General features: G+C 34.6%; 1 protein-coding gene across 1 annotated transcript; it reads right to left on the bottom strand.

Moving 5' to 3' along the window:
* Window positions 1–26,342, bottom strand: LOC127840781 (uncharacterized). The gene is made up of 5 exons (XM_052369192.1): window positions 26,249–26,342; window positions 21,967–22,080; window positions 19,377–19,478; window positions 1,652–1,741; window positions 1–242 (listed from the first exon to the last, which is right to left on the bottom strand). Exons 1-5 carry the CDS (start codon window positions 26,340–26,342, stop codon window positions 124–126), a joined length of 519 nt encoding a protein of 172 aa, XP_052225152.1. The 3' UTR covers window positions 1–123.
* Between the last annotated feature and the right edge of the window lie 561 nt (window positions 26,343–26,903).

The raw sequence follows: 26,903 nt of genomic DNA, 5'->3' as shown, positions 1-26,903 counted from the left end.
TAAGATTTTTCATTTATTTAGTTGCGAATACATTCAATTGCTATTTGTATTTAACAAATAATGGTAAGATAAGTTTCTCATCTGTAGGGCTTTGCGATGGTTCCCATAGCTTATTAGCGAGGCCTAGCAACATCCACATTGAACAGCGCAATACCTCGCCTGCTTTGGATCCGAAAAGAGTACTTCAAGCATGTGAGGCAAGAAGCAGGCCGAGCTGTCATGCCATCGATGTAATGTTGGGTCTGCCAAGGAAATAGTTGTGACGAAAATATATGTTAGTAAGTTCGAATTTTCTTAATCATAGATAATAACGTTTCAAACTCTCCGATATTAAGGGCAGTTTTTTTGCAATAGTTGGTACACTCGCTTCTCCTTGACCCGGGATCCAACCTCGATCTCAGATTATGTTGGTTTATGGTCAACATACTTGATAGGTGGATTTTTATTGCAGCTATATTAAAACATTTTACCCTATGTTCGTCAGTCTCATAAGTTATTTCGGTAGGAGTGCAGGGTCCTTTCATAATGCAATTGTTTATATATATATATGTCCTAAAACAATGCACAATTCACTTAAAAAAGAAGTTGTTAGAAAAGAGGAAAAGTAATATTTAGATTCTTTTGAGCATATACATATTACTGCACCTTAGAGCAAGTTCACATATTCACTATTTTTTAAATTGAGGAAAGCTGTTTATCCTTAAACATATGTTAGTTTTGTGTGATCGATAAACCCGACATGTGTGTTTCTGTCGGTACGCCGGTCTGACAAGGGTACAAGACAAGGATAACATTTAATACACTTTAATAAAGCAATAAATGGCTTCAAACTGAATTACAAAATATATGCAACCTTCGTCAGTCTGAAGAGTTGTTCAGATTGGAGTGCTGGGGCACAATTTTAGTCTTCACATATTGCAGCTATTTCGTTAATTGTCATTCAATATTATGCACAATACATTTTAAACAAAAGTGTTTAGAAAAGAAGAAACGCACATATACTGTTCACTTTATCCGACGCTAATGGCTGAACCTTGTAGAAAGTACACATTTTAATTTAATAAAACACGAACATTTAAAGATAATATAATAGATCTAATATACATAGTATATATTAGATAGACATGAGCTTAATAAACATTCATAAAATGTATAGAGTGGTAATATTGTTTGTATAAAATATTTGTATATTACAATAACAACATTTTTTTAAATAATATATTACACTAATAACTTTTAAAAAGAGAAGGAGGGTTATTCCACAACGATTAAAGTCTACTTAGCATTAATCCAAACTAAGGACTTAAAGAGGGGGTTACACTGCGAGTATATTAAATTAAAGTAAACGATAAGAGTGTTTAGCTATAGATAATAGTGGCTAAATATTATATTTTGTGAAAGTGTACTTTTTTGTATCATCGGTTGGGTGCCTATTGTTTACATTTGAATTGGGATCTACCGTTGATATACATCCACACCGACTATTCAAAGGTTGCAATACTGAATTCTAGAATAGAATTCAGAAGCTATAAATTGATGAAGCGCTTGTTAACTTCAATGCATACTATTTGAATATATATTTGGTTTAGTTTGTTTGAATCCGTTCCTTTTAAAACATGTATACACGTATAATGCGATGCACCATACGCACCGAACTCAGAGCAATCCGATTGTGGTTGTTCCGGAGTGGGTACAGGGGTCGATATGATTACTGCTGCTGTGGTCGATGGAGCAGGTGAAACTGAAAAAGTTCTCATTTATTCACAAATTGTTTCTGATTAATGAGTCATTCGTTGATTGGCAACAATGACTACCTCTTGAATAAACACCGTCTGAAAGAGACATATGACTGACGAATAAACATAGTTTGTTATGTTGTTGAACCTTCCAAAACAATAGTATACTGTATCAACTTACACTGCTGAGAAGTATTTATCATTTTTTGAAACTGCGACATTTATATAAAAAAATTAAAACGCGTAAAATCTATCAACCTTGAATGTTTATATTGTTTAAATTAAATTTCATTTTCTGGCAACACGTGGATTACTTATATGATATAAAACTGCACTCATACAACATCACACACAAATAAAAATCAAAGCGCCGTAGGCGCTGAAGGCCTGGGGCTAGATTTAGGGTGCTTGGAAAGAAGTGTAGGGACTAAACTGAAGTAAATGTAAACGGATCCACGCTATTTGCTGCCAGATACAGTGTACATGTATGCTGATGTTATGAAGTTGAAGGTTTAATATGTTACTCGTGCTTAATATGTCTATCTAGTTTTAAACACTTCGACCTTTAAGCTAAGGTCATTCAATGGTCAAGGTCATCATAAAATAGGTAAGTGGGAAGGTCTTGTCCAAAGGGGAGTTATGAACAAAAATTAAGTTAATCCAATCATGAACCACAAAGTTATGGTGAATGTTAAGTTATTGGGTGATTTGACTTTTGAGTTCAAGGGCCAAGGTCATCAAGAAATATGTCCGTGGGAAGGTGTTGATCAAAGAAGAGTTGTGTACAAATATCAAGTGAAAAAATTATTCTGTAGTATGGAAGTTATGGCAAAAGTATAATTTTTCGGACAGACAGTTCAGAAACCATATGCCTGCCTTCGGGGCATAAAAACAATGTATGTATGAACAAGTTTAAATTAAATATTAGATTTATGGTTGTATTTTACAGACAAACATTTTCAAGAGATGAAGAGGAAGATTCATAAGTAAGGCTAGGTTTCTTAAACTGAAGTGTTAATCGGATGTCAAGCTTCTCATTTATACTCTGGACAAGCAGTATCAAGTGTTGACAAGAGCACTGCCAACGGGTGCAGGACGCTGGAATACAAATGCTTGACACAGACTAAGTTTCAAATCCAAAAAGAGGAATAGTTTCCTCATGTCAATAGAAGTAGGTCATCACATAATCATTCTACACGAGTGTTGAATTTCAAGTTGAAAGCTTTTAATGATTGAGAAATTGAAGTCGGAAAAGGGGAATAACTCTTACAAAATGGTGAATAGTTGTCTTCTGTTGTCAGTAGATGGAGGTGTTGATATTCTACAAGTGCATAGACTTCGAAGTTGAAAGCTTCGATAGTTTTTGAGAAATTGTAAGTCGGTAATAACTAGGTAAATATGAAGGATAAAGTTATGTGCTTTTGTCAGAAGTTGCATGTCATCATATTATATAAGTGTGCAGACTGCCTAGTTGAAAGGTTGGACAATGTTTGAGAAAATTAAGTTTTTTGTTGAGAATTGGCCAATATTTCTATGTACTAAGTCAAAACAAGGGCAGATAATTCCATAAATATAGGTCACATAGTAACCAGCCTTGAACGTATGGACTTAACAGGCGAAATTGAGCAAGTTTTGTACGTTTGGATAGGATATCTTTGAAAGTCTTTGCGGAAATTGACATTTACAGACAACTAAACAAACGCGGACGCCGACTACCTAGCTATGACAATAGCTCTTGTTTTGTTCTAAAAATCGAGCTAAAAAGGGAGATATTAATTATGTGTGATTGGTAGACTATTTTCAGTCAATATAATGACAATGATGGCATTTTGAAAGGAAAGTGCTAATGGTAATGAAATGTTTGAAAATGGTTTCAATCTGAAGGCAGGGCAAAGTTACCAATACCATCGTAATAAATGAACAAGTACTTAGTGCTGAGATCAATTTAATGAACACAATGTATCAATAACCTGTAGAACATGGAAGGTAATTGTTTTTAACATCAAAGCTTAATATAACTTGACACAATGAACTATTAACTAATAATCTAGCTCTACAAAATGATTTTAAAATGTTTTGAACAAAAATGGTATCATGCAATTCTCGTCCTTTTGTGTGAGTATTAACATATGTACTGTAAATGTACAAGGGCTAAATAACAGACAAATGCACTAAAAGTTTCAAATGGTTAGACAAAATAAAGTAATATATGTCTTTTTATACAGGAAAGTCACCTAAAACATACCTTAGCAAAAACATTGAAAAGTGGTTGGGACGGAGATATTTATCTTAGCGGACAACATACAAATAAACAAGGCATCGCTTGTCTGAGTAAAAGTCATACAGGAATAACAGTGGATTACTTGAACGAAATAATGATTGGCAGGCAAGCAAGTATAGATATAAAAATACACGAAACACAATTAACATTAATGAACGTTTAAGGTCCGAACATAGATGAATCCAAATGTTATAATAGAAAACCAAGATAAGAAAATTATAGTCGGAGAAGATTTCAATATTGTTCTAAACCCATTATTAGAGATAAAAGAAATGGAAATCTTTATACTCACTCCAAAAAAAGGAACATTTTGAATAACATAATTAAAAACTACAATTTGATAAACAAATGGCATACAGTTAATCATAATGAAAAAAAATTCACCTGGCACTCAAACACAAAACCAGCAATATTTTGGAGATAAGATTTTTTTTAAATATGCGAGTCTATTTGCAACATTATCGACACATGCAACATAAAACCAGGATTTATGACTGATAACTCGATGAACTTTAACTGCATGAAATACAACCTGAAAGAGGCCCAAGGTACTTTAAAAGTAAATAATAGCTACTGAAAAGATAAACAATATCAAACACAAATATAACAGGTATTAAGCAATACAGTTTAAGATAACAAAGATGCAAATCCAAACACCTTATGGGAAATAATTAAAGGCAAGATACTTAACACAACAATAAGATGCACGTCATTTAAAACAAGAGGGCCGTTAGGCCCTAAGGCGCTCACCTGAGAGCAAAAGGAACTAGACTATTCTGGACAAATGCAAGCTGATTCATGAAGATTAGACCAAAAAAGTGACTTTCAACATGTTTTTTTTATATTTGACCTAGTGACCTAGTTTTTAAGCTCATATGACCCAGTTTCAATCTTCGCTAAGATTTCATTGGAACAAAATAATGTTTTGACCAAGTTTCATGTAGATTGGCCAATAAATGAGACTTATATAGCGTCAACAAGTTTTCACTAAAGCCATATAAGGACAACTGCCCCCCCCCCCCGGGCGCCAATATTTTTCAACGCGTCATAACCATTTTCAAACTCAGCTGAGCTATTGTTAGAACAAATGTTCTGATCAAGTTTCATAAAGATTGGATAATTATTGTGACTTCTACTGTTAACATTACTTAATAACCATATAAGGAAAAATGCCACGCCCCCTTGCGGCCATGTTTTTAAACGGACCTTAACTATTTTTGATCTGAGCCCAAATATCATTAGTACAAATATTCTGACCAAGTTTCATAGGCATTGGACCACAAATGTGACTTCTAGCTTTATAACAAGGTTTTACTATAGCCATGTAAGGAAAACTGGCCCGCCCCCTGGTAGCCATGTTTTTTAACAAACCAGAACCATTTTCAAACTCATCCGAGATATGGTCTGAAGAAATGTTCTGACTAAGTTTCATGAAGATCTGACAATAAATGTGACTTCTAGAGTGTTAAACAGGTTTAACTATACACTAAAGCTATATAAGGAAAACTGCCACGACCACTGGCGGCCATGTTTTTCGTTCAACTGCAACCATTTTCGAACTCGTTTAAGATTTTATTGGGAAACATGTTCTGACGGACTAAAAATGTGACTTCTAGAGTGTTAACAAGGTTTAACTGTAGCCATTTAAGTAAAAACTGCCACGACACCTGAAAGCCATGTTTTTCAACCAACGGGAACCATATTCCGACTCGTCCAAGATATCATTAGAACAAATGTTCTGACTAAGTTTCATAAAGATTGGACAATAAATTTGACTTTGACAGTGTGAACAAGTTTTACTATAGCCATAATAGGACAACTGCCCCGCCCCTTGGCGGCCATGTTTTTCTTCCAACCGGAACCATTTTTGAACTTGTCAAAGATTTTATTGGGACACATGTTCCGACCAAGTTTCATGATGATTGGACAAAAAAATGTAACATCTAGAGTCTTAACAAGGTTTTACAATAGCCATATTAGGAAAACTGCCACGCCCCCTGGCACCCAGGTTTTTGAACAACAAGAAGCAATTTCGAACTCGTCCAAGATATTAATGGGACACATGTTCTGACCAAGTTTCATGAAGATTGGACAATAAATGTGACCTCTAAAGTGTTAACAAGGTAAATGTTGACGCTGCACGACAGACGACGCACAAAAGGCGATCACAAAAGCTCACCATGAGCACGTTGTGCTCAGGTAAGCTAAAAAAAACACACAAACTTGAAAATGAAGCCATAAAAGTCATCGAAGCACTTGAAAAACAGATGCATAAAAGAAACACAAATAATACCACCTCCATTGAAGAAGGAAATTCTTACGAAAAACAAGATGTGTTTGTGAAACACAATGTCCCCCTATATGACGTTTGACCTTGAAGGATAACCTTGACCCTTCACCACTCAAAATGTGCAGCTCCATGAGATACACATGCATTTCAAATATAAAATTGCTAGCTTCAATATTGCAGAAGTGACATTACATGAGCAATTTTGACCCATATATTTGACCTTGAAGGATGACCTTGACCTTTCACCACTCAAAATGTGCAGCTCCATGAGATACACATGCATGCCAAATATCAAGTTGCTATTTATTCAATATTGCAAAAGCATTCATAAAATAAGCGATTTGAGCCATATATATTTGACCTCTGACCTCGAAGGATGACCTTGACCTTGACCTTTCACCACTCAAAATGTGCAACTTCATGAGATACACATGCATGCTAAATATCAAGTTGTTATCTTCAATATTGCAAAAGTATTCATAAAATAAGCGATTTGGGCCACATATATTTGACCTCTGACCTTGAAGGATGACCTTGACCTTGACCTTCCACCACTCAAAATGTGCAGCTTCATGAGATACACTTGCATGCCAAATATCAAGTTGCTATCTTCAATTTTGCAAAAGTATTCATAAAATGAGCGATTTTGGCCACATATTTTTGACCTCTGACCTTCAAGGATGACCTTGACCTTGACCTTTTACCACTCAAAATGTGCAGCTTCATGAGATACACATGCATGCCAAATATGAAATTGCTATATTCAATATAGCAAAATTTATTGCAAAATGTTAAAGTTGGCGCAAACCAACCAACAGACCAACCAACAGACCAACCAACCAATAGACAGGGCAAAAACAATATGTCCCCCTCTACTATAGTGGGGGACATAAAAAATATAATAGAAGGAATATATCACACACACTTCAACGGCATAATACTTCGAGCACGGCACAGCATGTTGAACACAATGAAAACAATACAAAATACTGTGCAAACATTTTAAAACGTAGAAGCAAACACAAAACTATACACAGATTAGTAGTTAATGGCCAAGACATAACAAATAAAAGTCAAATAATAGAAGAAGCCTATTTTTCGAAACACTAAAAACGAAAGAATGTCGAAAATAACAACCTCTGTAAAATAACACATCATGCTTTAAAGGAAGAGGAATAACAAGTATGTGAAGGATTACAAACTGAATATGAATATTGTGCAAATAATAGAACAAGCCTATTTTTTTCAAACACTCTATAAACGAAAGAATGTCGAAAATAACACCCTCTGTAAAAAAAACACATCATGCTTTAAATGAAGAGGAAAAAGAAGTATGTGACGGATTACTAACTGAATATGAATGTGGACTAGCTCTTAAAGAAATGCACAATAACAAGTGTTCGGGATCTGATAGCATCACTAACAAGTGTTATAAAATATTTTGGAACGATATTTAAACACATTTAACTAATTCACTAAATTATTCATTCATTTAACAATGGAGGTCTTACCACGCGGAAAGCAAAGTGTTAATGATAATGAAAATTTTAAAAAATGATATCGAGATCAATTTAAATGAAGGCAGGGCATAGTTACCAATACCATTGTAATAAATGAACAAGTACGTAGATCAATTTAATGAACAGAATGTATTAACAACCTGTAGGACATGGAAGGTTATTGTTTTTAACGTCAAAGCGTAATATAATTTTGCATAATTTAGTATTAACAATTAATCTTGCTCTACAAAATGATTTTAAAATGTTAGAAACAAGAAAAGTGGCAAGTATTTCTCCTCCTTTTGTATGAATATTAACATATGCACTCTAAATGTAAAAGCGCTAAATAACAAAGACAAACACACTTATATTTTCAAATAGTTAGACGAAAAAAAGTCTTTTACAGGAAAATCACATCACACGTACCTCGCACAAACATTGAAAAGTGCATGGGACGGAGATATTTATCTTAGCGGACAACATACAAATAAACAAGGCATTACTTTACTGATCAAAAGTAATACACGAATAACAGTGGATAACTTGAAAGAAATAATGATTGGCAGACAAGCAAGTATAGATATAACAAGCAAATTCGTTGAATTGATATCCCCCGCTAATATGCTGCTGGACACAAAAGTGTTATATTTGACATTCAAAAAAGCATTTTTTCAAGATAAAAAGGGCCATAACTCCATTATTAACAGCAAATGTACAATGCCATTTGGCGTGCATTATTATCTTATCAATATATATACTCATTCCAAGTTTCAATAAAATCCGCCAAAGCACTTCCAAGATATGGCTGCCGACACGCAAACAAATGCATTTTTTCAAGATACAAAGGGCCATAACTCCGTTATTAACAGATGGTGTACAATGCCATTTGGCGTGCATCATCCTCTTATCCATATATATACTCATACCAAGTTTCAATGAAAACCGCCAAAGCACTTCCAAGATATTGCTCCGGACACAAAAGTACCTATAGTAAAAAGCATTTTTTCAAGATACAAAGGGCCATAACTCTGTTTTTAACATATGATGTACGATTTCATTTGGCGTGCATCATCCTGTTATGCATATATATACACATACCAAGTTTCAATGAAATCCGCCAAAGCACTTCTAAGATATGGCTCCGGACACAAAAGTGCCTATAGTAAAAAGCATTTTTTCAAGATACAAAGGGTCATAACTCTGTTTTTAACATATGGTGTACGATGCCATTTGGCGTGCATCATCCTGTTATGCATATATATACACATACCAAGTTTCAATGAAATCCGCCAAAGCACTTCCAAGATATGGCTCCGGACACAAAAGTGCCTATAGTAAAAAGCATTTTTACAAGATACAAAGGGCCATAACTCTGTTTTTAACAAATGGTGTACAATGCCATTTGGCATGCATCATCCTCTAATGCATATATATACTCATACGAAGTTTCAATGAAATCCGCCAAAGCACTTCCAAGATATGGCTCCGGACACAAAAGTGCCGGACGGACGGACAGCTGGACGGACGGACAACGCCAAAACAATATCCCTCCGCCTCTGGCGGGGGAAAATAATACACGAAACACAATTAACATTAATAAACGTTTACGGCCTGGATATAGATGAATCCAAATTTTATGAAACATTACATTCCAATAAAATAAATAGCAAAGATAAAAACATTTTAGTTGGAGGTGATTTCAATATTGTTCTTAACGCATAATTGGAGATAAAAATAATGGAAATCTTTATACTCACTCCAAAAATAGGAACATTTTGAATAACATAATTGAAAACTACAATTTGATTGCATAATACTTCGTGCACGGGCAAAGCATGTTGAACACAATGAAAACAATACAACATACTTTGCAAACAATGAAAAACTTACAAACGAACAAAAAACTAGACAGAAACTAGTAGTTGATGGCAAAGACATTACAAATAGAAGTCAAATACTAGAAGAACGCATATTTTTTAAAGGATCTATAAACAAAAATGTTGAAAAAAACACCCTCTTAAGAAATACACATCATGCTTTAATTGAAGAGGAACACACAATAATTTGATGTGCCTGCACTTCCGGCTTGTTAAGTGAACAATCAATCGTGTCACATGTTATCTCACATGATGACTCGAATAAACAGCCTCAGATAATGAACAGGAGCAAAATTTAAGTGTACAATTTCGAGTATTGAAAGTCTCATTCTTTAATCAACCATAATCGAATCTAGAAATAAAAGTGCACTTTTGCCTTTCATAGATAAACTTTCAAAAGGACTTTCCGGCACTACAACAATGGATCATGTCAATATTCTTGCTGATCACATGAATAAACTAACCATTTACAAAAATGGACAACTGTATGTCAGGTATTAAATATAACATGCTACCAAACAAATTTATTGACTGTGGATTGCAATCAACATCCTCAAATATGCACCAAGTCATTGATTATGTTACAGTATTCTTAAGGATTAAATAAGAGAAACCAGTAGCATACATGATGAATTAGAAGAATTTAAGTTAGGAGTTCCAGATTTAATCAATGGAAAGATATGTACTAAATGAATTATTTTCTGTTTGCAAGAAATGAATCAAGCTTGTTTGTTACTTTAAAACTTCTAATTTTATAATTGAAAGATCCTTTGCATTTATACAAGGTCGAGTCTTTTCCTGTACCTATTAATGCTACATCTCATGATCTGTAGATGAAACTCAAATATTAAATCTCCCTGCTTTCTTATTGATAACTAATGAGCGGCTAGACCCAATTAAACTGAATGTGTAGGGTTCAGCCTCAAGTATTGTAAAAATAATTTTGCCTAATTACTTCTTCATGTTGTATATTGGCAATATTTGCAAATGACAAAATCAAGCAATTATATGCGTAATTTCATGTATGTTAAAAATGCCAATATACCTTCAGCAAACACAACTATAATTAAAACACTATGAATACATGTATACATATCCAGGTGACATCAAATTAACAAAACCAAATTATTTTTTTGCCCACTAAAAGTTTTTAAGACTTGTTACTTGAAAAAGAACAAGGGCTGTTTGTAAAACATGCATGCCCCCATATGGGCTGTCAGTTGTAGTGGCAGCCATTGTGTGAATACGTTTTTTGTCACTGTTGTGGTGGTGGAGGTGGTGATGGTTTCATGATACCAGGCGTAAGCCTTCTTGAGTTATCATCCGGAAACCATTTTCCTATTTCCAGTCAACCCTTTTACTGTCAAATTTCACTTTGACCTTTGACCTAGTGACCTGAAAATCAATAAGAGTCATCTGCCAGTCATGATCAATGCCCCTGTGAAGTTTCATGATCCCAGGCGTAAGCGTTCTTGAGTTATCATCCGGAAACCATTTTTCTATTTCCAGTCAACCATTTTACTGTTTCAGGTCACTGTGACCTTGACCTTTGACCTATTGACCTGAAAATCAGTAGGGGTCATCTGCTGGTCATGACCAATGTCCCTATTAAGTTGCATGATCCTAGGCGTAAGCATTCTGGAGTTATCATCCGGAAACCATTTTCCTATTTCCAGTCACTATGACTTTCACCTGTGACCATTGACCTTAAAATAAATAGGGGTAATCTGCCAGTCATTATCAACGTACCTATGAAGTTATATGATCCTAGGCCTAAGCGTTCGTGAGTTATCATCAGACAATTATGTGGTGGACGGACCGACAGACCAACACAACAACATGTGCAAAGCAATATCCCCCTTCTTCGAAGGGGGGCATAACTAGAAGAAGTAGGAACTTGTTGTAAAAAGTATGAAAAAGTAGGAGATTTATAAAATAAAAAAACACTAGGAAAGACAAGGAAAACTAGGAATGCTGAATAATGTAATGTATATGTATAACAGTTTACTGAAGTTTCACTGAATGTACTTCCGATCCTTTTAATTGCAGCCTTAAGTTTGTTTTTTGCTCTGCAAAGAAAGATTCTGGATCCAAGTCTTCTTCAAGTTCTTGTGGAAGGGCAGCCATTAATTATTGTGAAGGAATTACCCTCACAGAGTCATCATCGAGGAGATGTTCTGTAACGTCATCTTGTACAGAAGCACCAATTACTGTAACCGCCACATGTACAGTTGGTTGTTCGACTTTCTGGAAAAATAAGGAAAAACTTCATATGGCAATACAAACATAACCTTTCAAGGATGAGGCAGCATCAGACATTAACAAAACAATAGAAGTTGTTTGTTTGTTTTAACGTCGCACCGACACGTTTAATGGCTATATGGCGCCTTTTCCCGCTTGTCATGGTGGAGAAAGACCCAAGGTTCCCCCTCGAGCATTTTTAATCATGAGCGGGCACCTGGTTGGAACCATCGACCTTCTGTAAGCCAGCTGGATGGCTTTGTCAATTGAAAAATTCAACTCCCAGAGCGAGGATGGAACCTACATCTGTGAGAGGCAAGTGATCTAAAGTCAGCCACACAGTGACGAACGCTTCTTAAATTGAATTAAATTAAATCGTGATAATCTTGCGAAGAATCAGATTGATTTTCATTAAGAATACTAATTAATTTTTATGTCTAGACAGAGCAACTCGGGGATTTCTAAACATTTTGGGGAAGGTACTGGATGGATCCTTTCATATGGGAAGGAATGTGTTGTGAAATCTAGAATTTGGGGAAAACCTAAATAGAACATACTTTTACTCAGGAACAAGATACCTTTAGTAGGCCTTCAACATTGGCTTTTACGGCAATTTGTCTGTCACTGGCATTAAACATATCAATGATCGAGTCTCTTACCTGGATTAGGGGAATTTCAGTAATTTAAATTGGGGGAAAAATATGTTTGAATTTGGGGAAAGCCTCCTTTTACGTGGCACTTACAAAATTCCTTGAATAAACTTGATAAAAGACCATTATAATGGTGCTACAGACCAAGTTTGATGAACACCCATCGAGAAAGGACGTTATAAAGATGCTACTGAAGTTCATGAGAGGAAGATTTTTAAAGCTTTTTCTATTTTTAGCTCTAGCGGTCCCTAATAGGGGCCAAAGACTTTCATTTGAAAAGAGACAAACAAGACAGGCTTATGTGATTTATATGTTTAAGTCATATTCAGCATATATTTAAGGCCTTTCTCCATAGATGTTAGTCTTAAATAATGAAGACAAACCATGTTTATCAAAGTTATAGTCAATAACAACAGGTGACTCTTAGCATTGACTTGCCATAGACTAGAAAAGTGTCCATAGGACACGGGTGCCCCCCTTCACAGCTTATTATTTACATGATAAGCAAAAATCTTACAAGTCTTAAGTCTCTCAAATTAAAAGCAACATAAATTAACCTAGGGCCATACATGTTACATGGTGCGAATCATCACATGATGAGCAACAAGCCTATTAAGTTTCGGGACTGTAGGAACAAACTCCTTTATGCATAATTCTACTAATTCAGGGGTTACAACTCTGATTTACCAATTGAAACAAAACTAAAAAAAAACTCAGATGCACAACTTCACATAGTGAGCCATCATGCTAAGAAGTTTCAAGACAGTGACTGTAGGTCTTTTCTTTCTTGAAGTCTCAAGACTGTAGGTCTTATACTTTTATAGATATGCGCAAACTTTTTTAAGTATAATTTTACTAAGTCGAGAGCCATAACTCTGCTTTAAGAAATTGAAATCAAATGGAAAACCACAGGTGCACAAATTTACATGTTAAGCAATAATCTTATGAAGTTTCAAGGGTGAAGGTCTTATACTTGTCTAGATATGCATGACACAAACTTTTTTCAGACGCACGAAAGGACAGCAAACAGATGGAACAGTTTTGTTGTTGTTTTTTTTTTTGGGGGGGGGGGCACAAAAATAGGCAACTTGTCATGGTGTTCTGCCCACCGTTAGTGCATTTTAGCTAAATTATTTGAAAAATCCTTAAAGTATGCAGTCAAAATGTTTACTTACAGAAACTGAATTTGTGTAGGTAGAATTGAAGCTGGTTTTTTAGTTGTGTACTATGTTTGGTAAGTGTGTATTTTCAAATCAGTGATTTTGACGTGATCCCCAGTTCTGACATCTTTGTTAGTGTTTCTCCACAAAGCCATTTTTACTCTGTCCACCGTTTCATCCTGTATGTAAATTGATCTTATCTTTGTCGGAGTTTTCGACTTTCCTACCAGGATCTCGCGCTCTTCTTCATCCTGTATAACATGATTACATACATATTGAGTTATAGGCAAAATTACAACAGCTGTCAGTAATGGTGTGCATGACTTGAAGGAAATATAACATGCTGACCAATATTCCTGTTAAGTTGCATGTCTTAACCTCAAGCATTTTGGAGGTTCACGCGACGCAGAATTTTGGGACAGACAGACCCACAGACAGGTTTCATTAAGAATGGACAATAAATGTAGCCTCTAGAGTGTAAACAAGGTAAATGTTGACGCTGCATGATGCACTACGGACAAATGGCGATCACAATAGCTCACCATGAGTATGTTGTGCTCAGATGAGCTAAAAATGGAGTGAAAAAGGGTTAAGATTAGTCATTACGAGCTGTTTTTATGGAGAGTTAATTGTATAAGGCCTAACGAAAAATTATGTTTATTTCCGGTTACCCGATCGACCGTCAGAATTTACCCCTGACTGCATTTTTTTTATTAAAAAAATCGCGAGTGGACAACAACGATATTGTTTGACACTATTTGGTCCCTATGTAGATCTCAAAAGGCCTGAAGTTTAAACCACGCCGCTATCTTTGAAAATGGTTGTCTGCTCAAGCGTAGTGGCTTGACAAGAAGGCAGAGCTGCCATTATCTTCCACCATTTTGGAATTCAGGGTAGGGGAAAAAATTCAATTCTAATACAACCTGACTTGTTTTAAAATGTTAATACATTTTAAACATTTTTTCAAATTATTGTAATTTAATTTTCGGTAGTTTTTTTTATTATTTAATTATAAAAACCAATCGTTCCCTCGATGCGAAGTTTGACAGCTCTGCATTCATTTAAATGTAAATGTTTCCGTGTTTTATTAAATGCAATCGTAACCTCCAGTGTGAAACAGTACTTGATTATCACAAGAAGGTTAGTATCTGTAATATCTTGATTTGTTTTGTGCGGTAACCTCCAGTGTGAAACAGTACTTGATTATCACAAAAAGGTCAGTATCTGTAATATCTTGATTTGTTTTGTGCGTAACTTTCATTAAAATTATTGAAACATGTTGGTACAATACGAGTACGAACATCTAATAATTCCGAACGTTTTCGAACCAATTATAAAAAAAATCCCAACCTACTGATCCTCATTGTTTTGAGCGTGTAACCGGAAACATACATGTTTTTTGTGTTAGGTATAAAGTAAATGAGCTAGTCACAAATGCATAAAATCACCATACAAAATATGGCAGATGACTTTTTTGTAACCAAGTTTGACCAGGTTTTACATGTTGGTGCAAATTTATACAGTAAGCTACTATGTAATTTTTTGAGCGCCATCGCAATAATTAGACATGTTTTGCAAGTTGCAACCAATTCCAAAGGTATTATAAGTACACTGTATTATGTGAATTTGGAATAAGACATCAAACTGGGAATGGACATTGTTTTGTTGATTTTCTAAAACAAAACTGTTCCTTTCATGAATTGAATTTATGTTTGTAATGATTTATTTAAACTTCAAGCTTAATAAGTAATAGGAAATTGTTTATTAAGCTTTAAGTTCATTTTAATTGTAGTTTTCAACTGTGTGTGGCAGGGACTTAAAACATTGGTTCTACATTAACAATCACATAAATCATTGAAATATCTACTTCGTTTCCATCTTATAACCCTGTCTGCTATAAAGGAGATAGTTGAAACTTGATGAATGAACGTCTTTTCTGCATGTATTTCCATTTTCTTTTAGTTTAATTGATCATTGAAACATACAGTGTTGACAAAAAGTAATTAACCGTTCCTGGACCACCAATGTTGTTGATCATTGCTGAAAAGATAATAAATGTGCAGCATTTTAATTTGAATAACCATTATACATAATTTAGGTGATCACACAAAAAGTATATCATTTTCAGAATAGTAATTTTTGTATTTGGGACATAATATACTTTTTTGTTGTTTGTTTGAGGAAAACATCAATACTCGGTCATAAAATTCAAATATGCTGTCCTTGATTTCCATGCATTTACAACACAACTTTTTCCTTACATGGCACTTTTTCTTTATCAAAATGAAATCAAATATGAGCCTGATTATGTGGTAAAAATCACTGACAGGGTGCACTTTTCCTCCAAATCTACTTTACTCCAATTATGAATAATGAAACTGTTATACTTGAAAAAAAAGCAAAATATATGTACCTTCCTGTTCCGAGCTTTGTGTTCATAGCAAAACAAGGCATTCCTTTCTTGAAAAGTTGAAGACTCTTCTTTACGTGATGGGTTTTGCCGTACGATAACCCGTTCACATGGCTACAGTCATCACACAAGCATAAATCCACTTTATCCCCTTTTACTTCTCACCAACAATATAAAATGTTGTAAGTGACACGGGTTCTAAACGTGATTCTTCACAGTGGTCAAAATTTCAAAGCTGTTTGACATCGTATTTCCAGGAATCGTTTTTTTTTTAAATATCAACATTGCCATGCATTAGTTGACGTTTATCATTAACTCCAGTCACATTAATATGAACAATAATAACACTTTTATTAATATTTCTCTTTCAATATAGCAAATTGCTTTTTCTTTAAACGACCAATCTGTCAGGTACAATGTCGGCCATATTTGTTGTCTTTGTATTTAGCGGATCATACATTTAGTATTTCATAGCGTATTTATAGAATATTCGTAGTTTTCTGCACATTCCCGGATAACGTTCGGATTGAAGGATATGTACGAAAGAAGGCGATATTGCCCGAAGTTCATTAGAGTGCTAATACCTAAAAAAAATGTATCAGAAATTTTTTTTCTTACTGTCTCCGTAGACACTCGTATATTTTCGGCCTAGACCGTCAAGTGAGGAACTTATTCTCGCATGAATATGCAAACAATAAAAAAAACTATGCCGTACCCAATGCTTAGGAATTTTGCTTCAATAATATTTTTTTACTAGTTTTATGACACTGTCATGTTATATAGTGATGTTCTGTATTCACAATGCGGGTAATTGCGAACTTCTTTGCAGGGACCTATTTGTTTATATAGGTCCCTCTTCTTTGATTGCGCATGAATGACCGCCAAGTGGTAAATCGGACTTTTCCAAATTCATTCATTCGTGGTTGTTTTGGCAGCCAGCCAAGTCAGCTTACCTCAAAAATCGGTATGAGTACTATGTCCTAGGGGCTTCGCCCCAGGCCAAAAAACTGCTTGGCAAGTGGTTTTAAAGTGTTCTTTTCACAGATTTTGGCATGTATTGAAGTTTGTCTTTAAATGCTCTGTATTGTTAAATGTAATCATTGGATCTAAATAGCTCCGGTAAAAACACAAAGAATACAATTTAAAAAAGAAAAAAGTAACCATCAGCTGGGCTCAAACCACTGGCCCCTGGAGCAAAAGTCTATCGCTTATACCACTCGGCCATCCACGCTCACGTTATGAGTGATGAATTTTATCCTATATATAAGTAATGTTCCAAGTATCACAAAATATAACGACAACAACAAAACTCTCAAAATTATTCAATCGTTTCGCGTTGTAACGTTTTATAGTTTTCAGGTTTTTAAATTGTCAAAAGATGCATATAATGGATATTTTTTAGCATGATAAATATTCAGTATAACTGTTTCCTCACAAATATCATAACTAAAACGAAAATTTGCGAATCTGAAACAATTTTTTTTAACTTTGTCATTTTTCGAAACGTGAAAAGGTCCTTTTAATTCTTTGCTTATTGGTTATCGTTGAACAAATTATTGTTCATTCTTAAATATCTAAAAACATGAAATGGCAACATCATAATATCTGTGAACATGCCCTTAATGTGTGTATATTTATATCTATCTATGATACAAATTATTTCTCATAATGATGAGTCTCATAACATTTACCACGGAAACTCTCGAGAGAGAGTCATCAATATTTAATTGAACAATATCAACATCATAGTCAGGTATACAATGTATACACTTTGACCCCGCACATAATTGCTACCAAAGGTATTTTGACTGATTCTGAGAGGGCAGAATGTACTTTATATTATATAAAATGTTTAACGAAATCAGACTCTGGAAAGTTTTTTTCAAAATGGTCGCAAAGATGGCCGCCTAAAACTATTTCTTATCATACCAATGTAAATACCCACTCAAATTTGATTATTTTGGTGTCTATGCCAAGGTTTGGGGGGTCAAAGAACACTTTTAGTTAATTAGACATAGTTTAAGTTTATTATGTCATACAGAAATCCATCATGGCGTCCAAAAATAGCCACCTCCACAATAAGAAGGACCACAAGTCAGTAGCGTTTGACTCAAAGGTGATGATTGGTATGTCAAACGCCATAGTTTTGGAGACAAGGAACACTTTGATTGAATTGTTGACATCATTTAGCAGTTGAATAATCATGAAAGCCAATTTATGACATCCAGCTGTCTACTATCACCTGATACACACATAACATTTGTCTCAGAGCGTTAAACTGTCGTCCTCCTCGTTTACAAACTTCTTGTGAATTGTTAAAATATATCAGTTTTCAGTTTGGCAAGGGCAACAAACAGAAGTGCAGGGGCGTCCATGGCGTCTGCAGCTGCATCGAGAGGATGTTTATCCTACAGAACATTTTCAATGGATGACTTTCAATTGCTCTTCAGGAATAGCATTGCTTGGGTCATTATTTGAATTAATTTGTCTTTTGCCCGTTTCCATCCCCATCCTCATACAGCGGGTTTCATTGAATTTGCCATTCACATCCATACCATGCTTTGATAGCATACACATTCGCCATGACATACGTTTGCATGTGAAGTTGGGCTTAGTCGCTCAGAAGTGACGAATGTTTCGGTAGTGGTCGCTTCCTTTGTGAATATAATATGGCGTCGCGATTCTAAAAAATGATCAGACCACCAAACAGACCCACCATCAAACATTTGCCAATATTTGATATTTCCTCTTGAGACTTGTTTGAAGGACGACTGAACTGGAGCATTACTTCATGATAGGAATAAAAACCTTCATTTTTGTCAGTGGAGTGCGAACTATTTGGCAAATTTATCAAATTTGAATTGGGGTATTTATATTTTGTTGCTGGAAAAAAATCTGTTCTTGAATGGAACTGTTAAAGGTTATTTTGAGTGGAATAAACATGATCGCTAATAGTTTCCATATTACTAGTTATCCGCATGGTTATATTTGGTACATTAAAATCGTTTGATTATGGCTTAAAACAATAACACGTAAAGATTGCGTTAGATGAACATATTCAACAATTACATAAATGTTAAAAATGTTATATAGAATGAATAGAAAAGGGTAGTTCCGTACTTGCATGTATCCGACACGCAAAAGACCCTAAGCTGATTTTCTAGAAATCTGCAGCATTTTGCTGAATAACTTTAAAGACGAACGAGCATTAAAATATGAGTAAATAAATTACCTTGTAAGCAAGGGGTACAATAGGATTCATGTTCATCTTTATAACATCGGGCTTGAAAGTTGTCAACATTACAGTGACAGTCACTATCGTGCAAGCATTTAACTGCAATCAGAATTGAAATATATATACGAGAATGTAATGCATGCATGAATCTAAATGAGAATATTATGCTTCAAATTACATTTGTGTGTAGCTTCGTGATAATTCCATAATACAGTGTACTATTTGTTACATAAATACTGATGATTCGTTGAGTTTATTGATGTTCTTTCCATCAAAGGTGACATATACATTTTTAGTTATGGTTCAAATGAATATGTCCAGTTCTTGCATGTAACTTACAGTAGCGCCCATTTAGAATCTTGTCTTGCTTTGCACATTTCACATTTTGACTTTGATCTTACGTGGTAATGTCAGTTCATGCACTAAAATGTAACAGTTCAACGCGGAAAAACAAGTACTACGCATTTCACTTATCGCTGGAATCAATAAGCTACTTGAACTAAATCAACTTGACCATTTGTGGTGAAGCGGATATTTGTAAATTAAGGTGTAAGATGGTATTGTCATTTCATGACTAACAATACCAAATACATTTTCTTGTTATTTTATGCTAATATAAGATGTATATAGTAAACTAAATGTGAGTACAAGGTAATAACAGTTCGTGTCTCATTATATTACGAAAATGTTTCTAACATGTGTATGAAAATATTGTTATTAGATTGATATCTCTTGCATATATTATTTAATTGAATTGGATTTTGTGTTGCCTTTTATTGTTTAACAGGTCATATTGTACATTAACGATAAGATTGCTCACATATTGTAACAAATATACAAACCAAACATGTGAATAAAATTTGCAAACTACCAGAGTGATATTATCAAACCTTATTTCACTCGAGCCAGAGCGAAATGATGAGGTTCTTATTAAATTGTATTCTCAATTCTGTTCAATCCATAGCATCAAATACATATAATAATTCATTTGTAACCAAAAACAAAATAGCACGAAAGTGTCTGTACAATCGCAGGGAAATATTAAAGCCTTATCAACCTGTTCACTATTTCGGTCACATGAAGGCATTCTTACGTCCAAAGAAGACCAATCTTAGTATGCGAGACCTTTGGTTGCGATATCTTAGGTTAATACGTGTGTATATCAGTTCTTTTGTTCGTCCGTCTAGTGTTGTCTAGTGTTGTCTGTCAGTCAAACACACGAATATGAATAACACAGCAATAACCATTGAAATAGTCAATGGATAGCATGCAGACTTTAAAATGGTCGATTTTGTCTAAGTGAACAAAATATAAAATGAAAATGACGTGTTCATTTTATAAGTTCTCACGGTTTGCGCACTGATGTTTCGAATTTTTTAGTTATTTAACCTTTGAAAAAATAAAAATGCTACCAGTTCATCGATTTTTTATCATGTCATCCACGAATATGTAAGCTATAATTCCCATTCAGTCAGGCTAAACGCGACCGAGGAATCATCTAAAATGGAATATGTAATGAACTGCGTGTAATATCGCCTTATTTCGTACCTTTCCGTTATTCTGTCCGGTCTCCGAGCATGTGCGTTTAACTACAGTAACATGATGACAATTAAATATCATAGGGTTACAATATTCCCATTAAATAAATTAAATGCCTCTGTGGCGTAGAGGTAAAGAATACCTTCATACATACGCTTACAAAATACGCTTTTAGTGCGCAAAGCGTGAGATATCATCAAATAAATATGCCATTGTAAATTTACATTGTGTGCATTTAGACAGTATAATTACCGTTTTGATATAATCTAAATAAGATTTCTTTTAAATATTATGGCCGACATAAAGCTGATTTGGAATATCGGTTTCGGTATATATACATGTACTTGACATTAGGATAGTTGAAGCTGATTACTGAGGGACATATATAACGATTAAATTGTTATCATTTTGTTACAGTCTGAGTTAAGCTGCACTTTAAGAAAGTCGTTTACAAAACGGTTATGTTTAGTAAAGTAGTGGATGATTTATTATTTTCTAAAAAAAAATTGCATTACCAGCTGAAACTTTCTGTTTAAAATGTAAAAGAGTGCGGCTTTAAAACTCATCATGTAATTAAAACAATTACTCAAACAGGACGACGTGACATCTTTTTTGTGTTGGAAGAATTGATCATATACAAATTCTTAAAAGCATGCGATCATATATTATGCATGTACACGTAAAGTAAGAAATCAAATCAATTAAGAAGATTTTTATTTTGTTGTTGTTATTTGGGTTCAACCATTATTTACGCCTGAAAACCTTATTATTATTTTTTACGGAAACCTCCGTATTATATTCCGTATCTAATTCATTATATAAGTTGTAACATTAAATTCATGTTATGATTGTTTAAATGATTTTACTAAAACATAGTGTTTGTCGAACGAAATAAATAACTATGACTATCTTCAAAATAGTACCCAGAAAATGTTAGTTGATTTCTTTGAGTGCACTTACCCGGCTCGTCAAAGACACTTACCTCATATTCAATACAAACCGCTGCATATTGCTGAAACGAGCATCAAATTATGAGTGAATCAAATACCTGGATGGCATGTGCCACAAATGTGTCGATTTGTTGAATTTGTGCATTTTGCCTGAAAGTTGTCAGTACAGTGACAATCACTGTCGTGTCTGCAAACAGGCAAAAGAAGGAAACCTGCAAATAATAAAGGTAAATCTGAGTTAGAAAATATACAACACTCATTGCAAGATGCTTAACGAAAATGCATGTTGCTTAATGACATTTTTATTTTGTTAAATGAAACATTCTTATCGCATTATGTTTTATCGGGGACTTAAGTTTGCATTAGAAAAACCTCGGAACAAAGCCGGAGTGAAATTATTAAACCTCTTTTTATACGAGCTTAAGTGATGTTATCAGGTTCTAATGCACTGACATGCTCATTTTATTCACCGCAGCTTTTATAAATGTAAATCACATGTAGCTAACAACCGTAAATATTAATAGTTTCCGTGCAATCGCAGCAAAATATGTAACTCTTTGTTATGCTGGCATTTTTTAATACGTGTGTCTGTCAGTACTTATGTTCGTCTGTTGGTGCCTCATAGTCACAAACACAGCTCTGCGTATTAAAATTGCCCGCTCAAATGTTGGAAAGATAATAAATTAAAAAAACATTCGAACCACGATTATGAGCCTTCCAAATATAAACCACAAGTTGCATTGAAATTAGATTTTAATTAACATCATATTCTTGTGCATTCAGCATTAACAAATGCTTCATTAATTGTTAAGGTTCTCATGTTATATTATTCTTGCTATACTCTAGCAGAGAATACCACTTTCATTATTCCTACATATTCAAGTATTTATTGCAAAGACTTAAAATAATGAATCAATTATAATTTTTAACTGCTAATATGGGCTAGCGAGTCTTCACACGATATTCGCCTCTATTTAGGTAATTTCTCCTTAACCCATTTATTCCGAGCAACTAGAAAAAATGCCTTGGCAAACAGCGTAGACCCAGATGAGACGCCGCATGATGCGGCGTCTCATCACGGTCTGCGCTATTTGCTTAAAGGAATTTTGGAAAGAAATGTTCTAAATATAGAATTAAATATACTAGACATCCCTAATTTTGGAAATGAATTGAACCAATTTAGAAGGGTCGGATATTCCACCAGGTATAAATAGCGGAATATTACGTGTAGTTGTGAACATACTATTCGTACGCAGGTCTACCGCTATGAGCGGCTAATGCAGAGCATGGGGAGTTTAAAAGAGCTTTATGAAGCCTAAAACTTATAACTTGGCCCACTGTCTTGCACTTAGCATTAAAAAGGACCGTCAACCGCGATTGACGTAAAAAGAATGTTCCAAAATACCGTATTTTTTACAATTATTAGTTTATATTGATTAAACTATCACGACTGGTATATTACATTACTTGACAAAAGTTGTTAAGTGTTCATATTTTCAGTATATTCGGTTACAAAATGTTACTGGGTATGTGTACCAGGTAACTATCAGTTAACTATAAATAACGCAAGTAGATTGATCATCATCGTAAAGTGGTAAATCCAGGAATGCAAATTGTGCATGCGTAGTGAATTGTATAATATATATATTATATTATATATATAAAGTGATCAATCTACTTGCGTTATTTATAGTGTGTATACCGTTATGTCACCTATGTTCGCAATGTACTTTCAATTTCACATCGCGTTATTTTATTACCGAATATACTGAAAATATGAACTTTTTTCAAGTAATATAATATACCAGTCGTGATATTTTTTATCAATATAAATTAATAATTGTTAAAAAAAACGGTATTTTAGAACTTTTCTTTTTACGTCATTCGCGGTTTATTGTCCCTTTAAGTCTAACAATAAATTATAGCATCATAATTCAAATATCATTGCATCAAATTATAATATTTTTAAAACCAGTCAATGGTAGAATGCACATCTGAAAAAATAATTATAAATTGCAAATGCACGATGCAATGGTTCACAATCAATTAAAGAAAAAGAAAAACACAGTCTATAGAGACACGTTGGAATTTAGCATGCTTTATTAAAAAAAAATAAAACCGGTTTTATGCAGTGTAAAACTTATTACTTTGCCCAGCGTCATGCCCTTAGCATCAGAATAAATTATACGTATACCATCACAATTGAAATAAAATTGCAGTCAATTTAAAAATAAAATGAAGTCTATACTAAGCATGTATATTTCTCTCAAATCGAACACACGTTATCGTTGAACATAAAATCATTTATTAAAATAAATGAGTATATGTTAAGAATTCAATTAAAATATCAGGTCACCGAAAACAATTCTATAAACACATATTCAAAACTGCGATTGGTTCAATTACATTATTTTAAAACACTAATTTTGTATTTAATCGATTAAATTAAATACTTTATTATAAATGGAATTGCAAATTCGATTTAACTTTGATTTTAAAAACCTTTTTGCCAAGTGTGCGTTAGATAATGCAAATCTTACTTTCGAAACAACCTTATCATGTTTTTATTCGAAAATATGTTGTAAATTATATTGTAAAACGTAGGTATACGTACATCAAATATTGCCTTTATTTTCACATCCTCATACTTGCCGCTTTAGGCATTAAAGGGTTTGAGTTTATGCTTGTACACATTTCCTTTACAAGATTGAAAATCCGAAGCCTTCAAAATAGGCATTTACAGTATTTGCTTGTAATATACATATGAACATATATAAATATGCATGCATACATAACTTTCAGCAATTCACATATTATTCGCAAATGATGCAAGACAAGAAACGTTATAGCCTACCTCTGCACAATATCAATTGCAAAAGCGCTATACATGCGATTCCCAAGAGAAGATGGCTGTTTTCCACAGGAATCACCGTACTTTTTGTCTCAAACGTTAAGTTTAATCCTTCACGGCAAGTCTTAAAATGTACAAGAACTGAGCAAAGTTATTATAATTACTATCTGTAAAGGTCATTTAAGCCCGTGAGTGCATCGATAGCGTTCCCAATGTTGTGCAGACGCGTTTGTCATGTCGTCTCTCTATTGTAATATTTTATTGTAGGATAGTAAAATGTTTGTCTGATGTTAACACAACTGAAACAACTGTGAAAGAATAAAACTGTAGTAGTGGCGATTATTTAGACGTATAGCATGTCAGAGTTATATCCTATTTGTTTGTAACGCTGGGTTCCCAATGCCGATCAGATCAACTCGATCAAGCCCGACCAAGCGGTCGGGTACTGGTCTTGTTCGGTCGGCATGAGTGGTCGGGGGCGGTCGGGGGCGGTCGTCATTGGTCGGGCTTCCTACCCGATATTTGTTGACATTAAAAAAATATCGAGTAGCGGTCGATTAGGAAATGAATCGAAAAGCGCGCGGGAAGTGGTCGTGTATTAATCGAGTAGAAGATCGAGTTGATCGTGAAGCATCGTGTGGTGATCGGATTGACATCTTTTGCACGATCTGTACCCGATCCGCTCGACCTCTACCCGAGTTATTTTAGATCGCAACACGATCCAATCGACCTCTATTCGATTTGATGTACATATTTACTAGACTGCTACCCGACGACAACTCGACCGTACACGATCACTTCCCGATTGCTTTTCGACCATACAAGAGCTAATGTCACTAAACAAAACTCGCGTGCAAAACGTCGTGCTTATCTCTCATAACCTTCATAGAATCGGACGAGTAAATATCCAAAGATGCCAATAAAGGGCAAACGGGCGACTGATACCGTTAAAACTAGTAACACTTGAGGTAAAAATCCCCATTATGATTAAAGTGATTAGTGAACAACAATGTTAGAAGTTTTAATTCTCGAAGTTTCAATACACGACCGTTCGCGACTTTGTACAATTATAGTACGACCATCACGATCTGGTCGTGTGAAGATCTGGTGGCGATCGAACTGAGGTCCACTTTGTCGAGCTGAGATCTTATAGGGCTCGCGTGTAGGTCGAGATGATCGGGCGGAAATCGGAAAGATGGTTGAGTGGACGTCAAGAATGAGTCGTTTGGTGATCGTGTGTTATCGACAAGAGGTCGAGAAGAAGTCGTGAAATACCCTTTTTAGTCGAGCTTCGTCGGGTTTGGTCGGGATATTTCGGTGAGCGGGATGATCGAGTTGATCGGATCGGCAGTGGGAACCCACCTTAAAGTACATTTGTTAAGGGTTTGTTTGTTAAGTGTACGGCAAATTGAAATTTAAATTGTTTGTTGTGATGAATCTTATTAATGTTTATAGAAAACGATGATTGTTTTCTTGAGTATTATGATGTTCAAAAAATCATTGAATGATTATTGTGATAAAAAGTTTACCCGCCACCTTTCTGGCAGGACGTTTTCCGTCAAGTAGCGTGGTAAAAGACGAGTGAAGTCTCCTATTGACCCGACAAAAGAAACAGACCCACATCCAATTAGAAAGCTTGCATAAAAAAATAACGGTAACCTAACCTTAGTTACTTTTAAAAGTCAGTTTGACAGGAAATTAAAACTTAATTCCCCCTTTTCCGATAAAGTTATTTTTTTATAGTGCAATAGATTTTCAGTTTGTATGATACATTTTACTTTAGCAGTTATTATTTACTGATTTGTGTACACATATTTGTTATGTTGCGTTTATATAACGGTTTATATGAACTGTCAAGATCGACTCCGCAAATATGAGATAGAGACCTATATTTAACTTTATCCCATTTTCAACGCGGCATTGACGGTATAACACCTTATGGAAAATACAAGCCTGTATTCAACACTGTGGGATATACCTGTCACGTGCCCTGTCACGTGCACGCACTACTTTTCACGTTACCACTGAATGATTTTTCATAATTAATAAAGCCGAGAAAACTTAGCTTCAAAAGTATACGACCTTAAACCTTTAAATCTAGTCATATGACATAATTTTTGCCATCCGTATAATGAATCAGCTGATTGATGGCATCATAAAATGACACTTATTGCGTCATTTTCC

This window comes from Dreissena polymorpha, chromosome 8 (assembly GCF_020536995.1).
Source record: "Dreissena polymorpha isolate Duluth1 chromosome 8, UMN_Dpol_1.0, whole genome shotgun sequence".
Lineage (NCBI taxonomy): Eukaryota > Metazoa > Mollusca > Bivalvia > Myida > Dreissenidae > Dreissena > Dreissena polymorpha.
Note: the sequence above shows the minus strand (reverse complement) of the source record. Positions and strands in the feature narration are given on the sequence as shown.

Excerpts from the sequence above, each read along its gene's own strand:
- LOC127840781 (XM_052369192.1), bottom strand. The coding sequence starts at position 26,342 with ATGTGGGTCTGTTTCTTTTGTCGGGTCAATAGGAGACTTCACTCGTCT. Across the intron at positions 22,081-26,248 it reads TCCTGCCAGAAAGGTGGCGG|GTTTCCTTCTTTTGCCTGTT; the intron begins GTAAACTTTTTA and ends TATTATTTGCAG. Across the intron at positions 243-1,651 it reads ATCGGATTGCTCTGAGTTCG|ACCCAACATTACATCGATGG; the intron begins GTGCGTATGGTG and ends TTTCCTTGGCAG.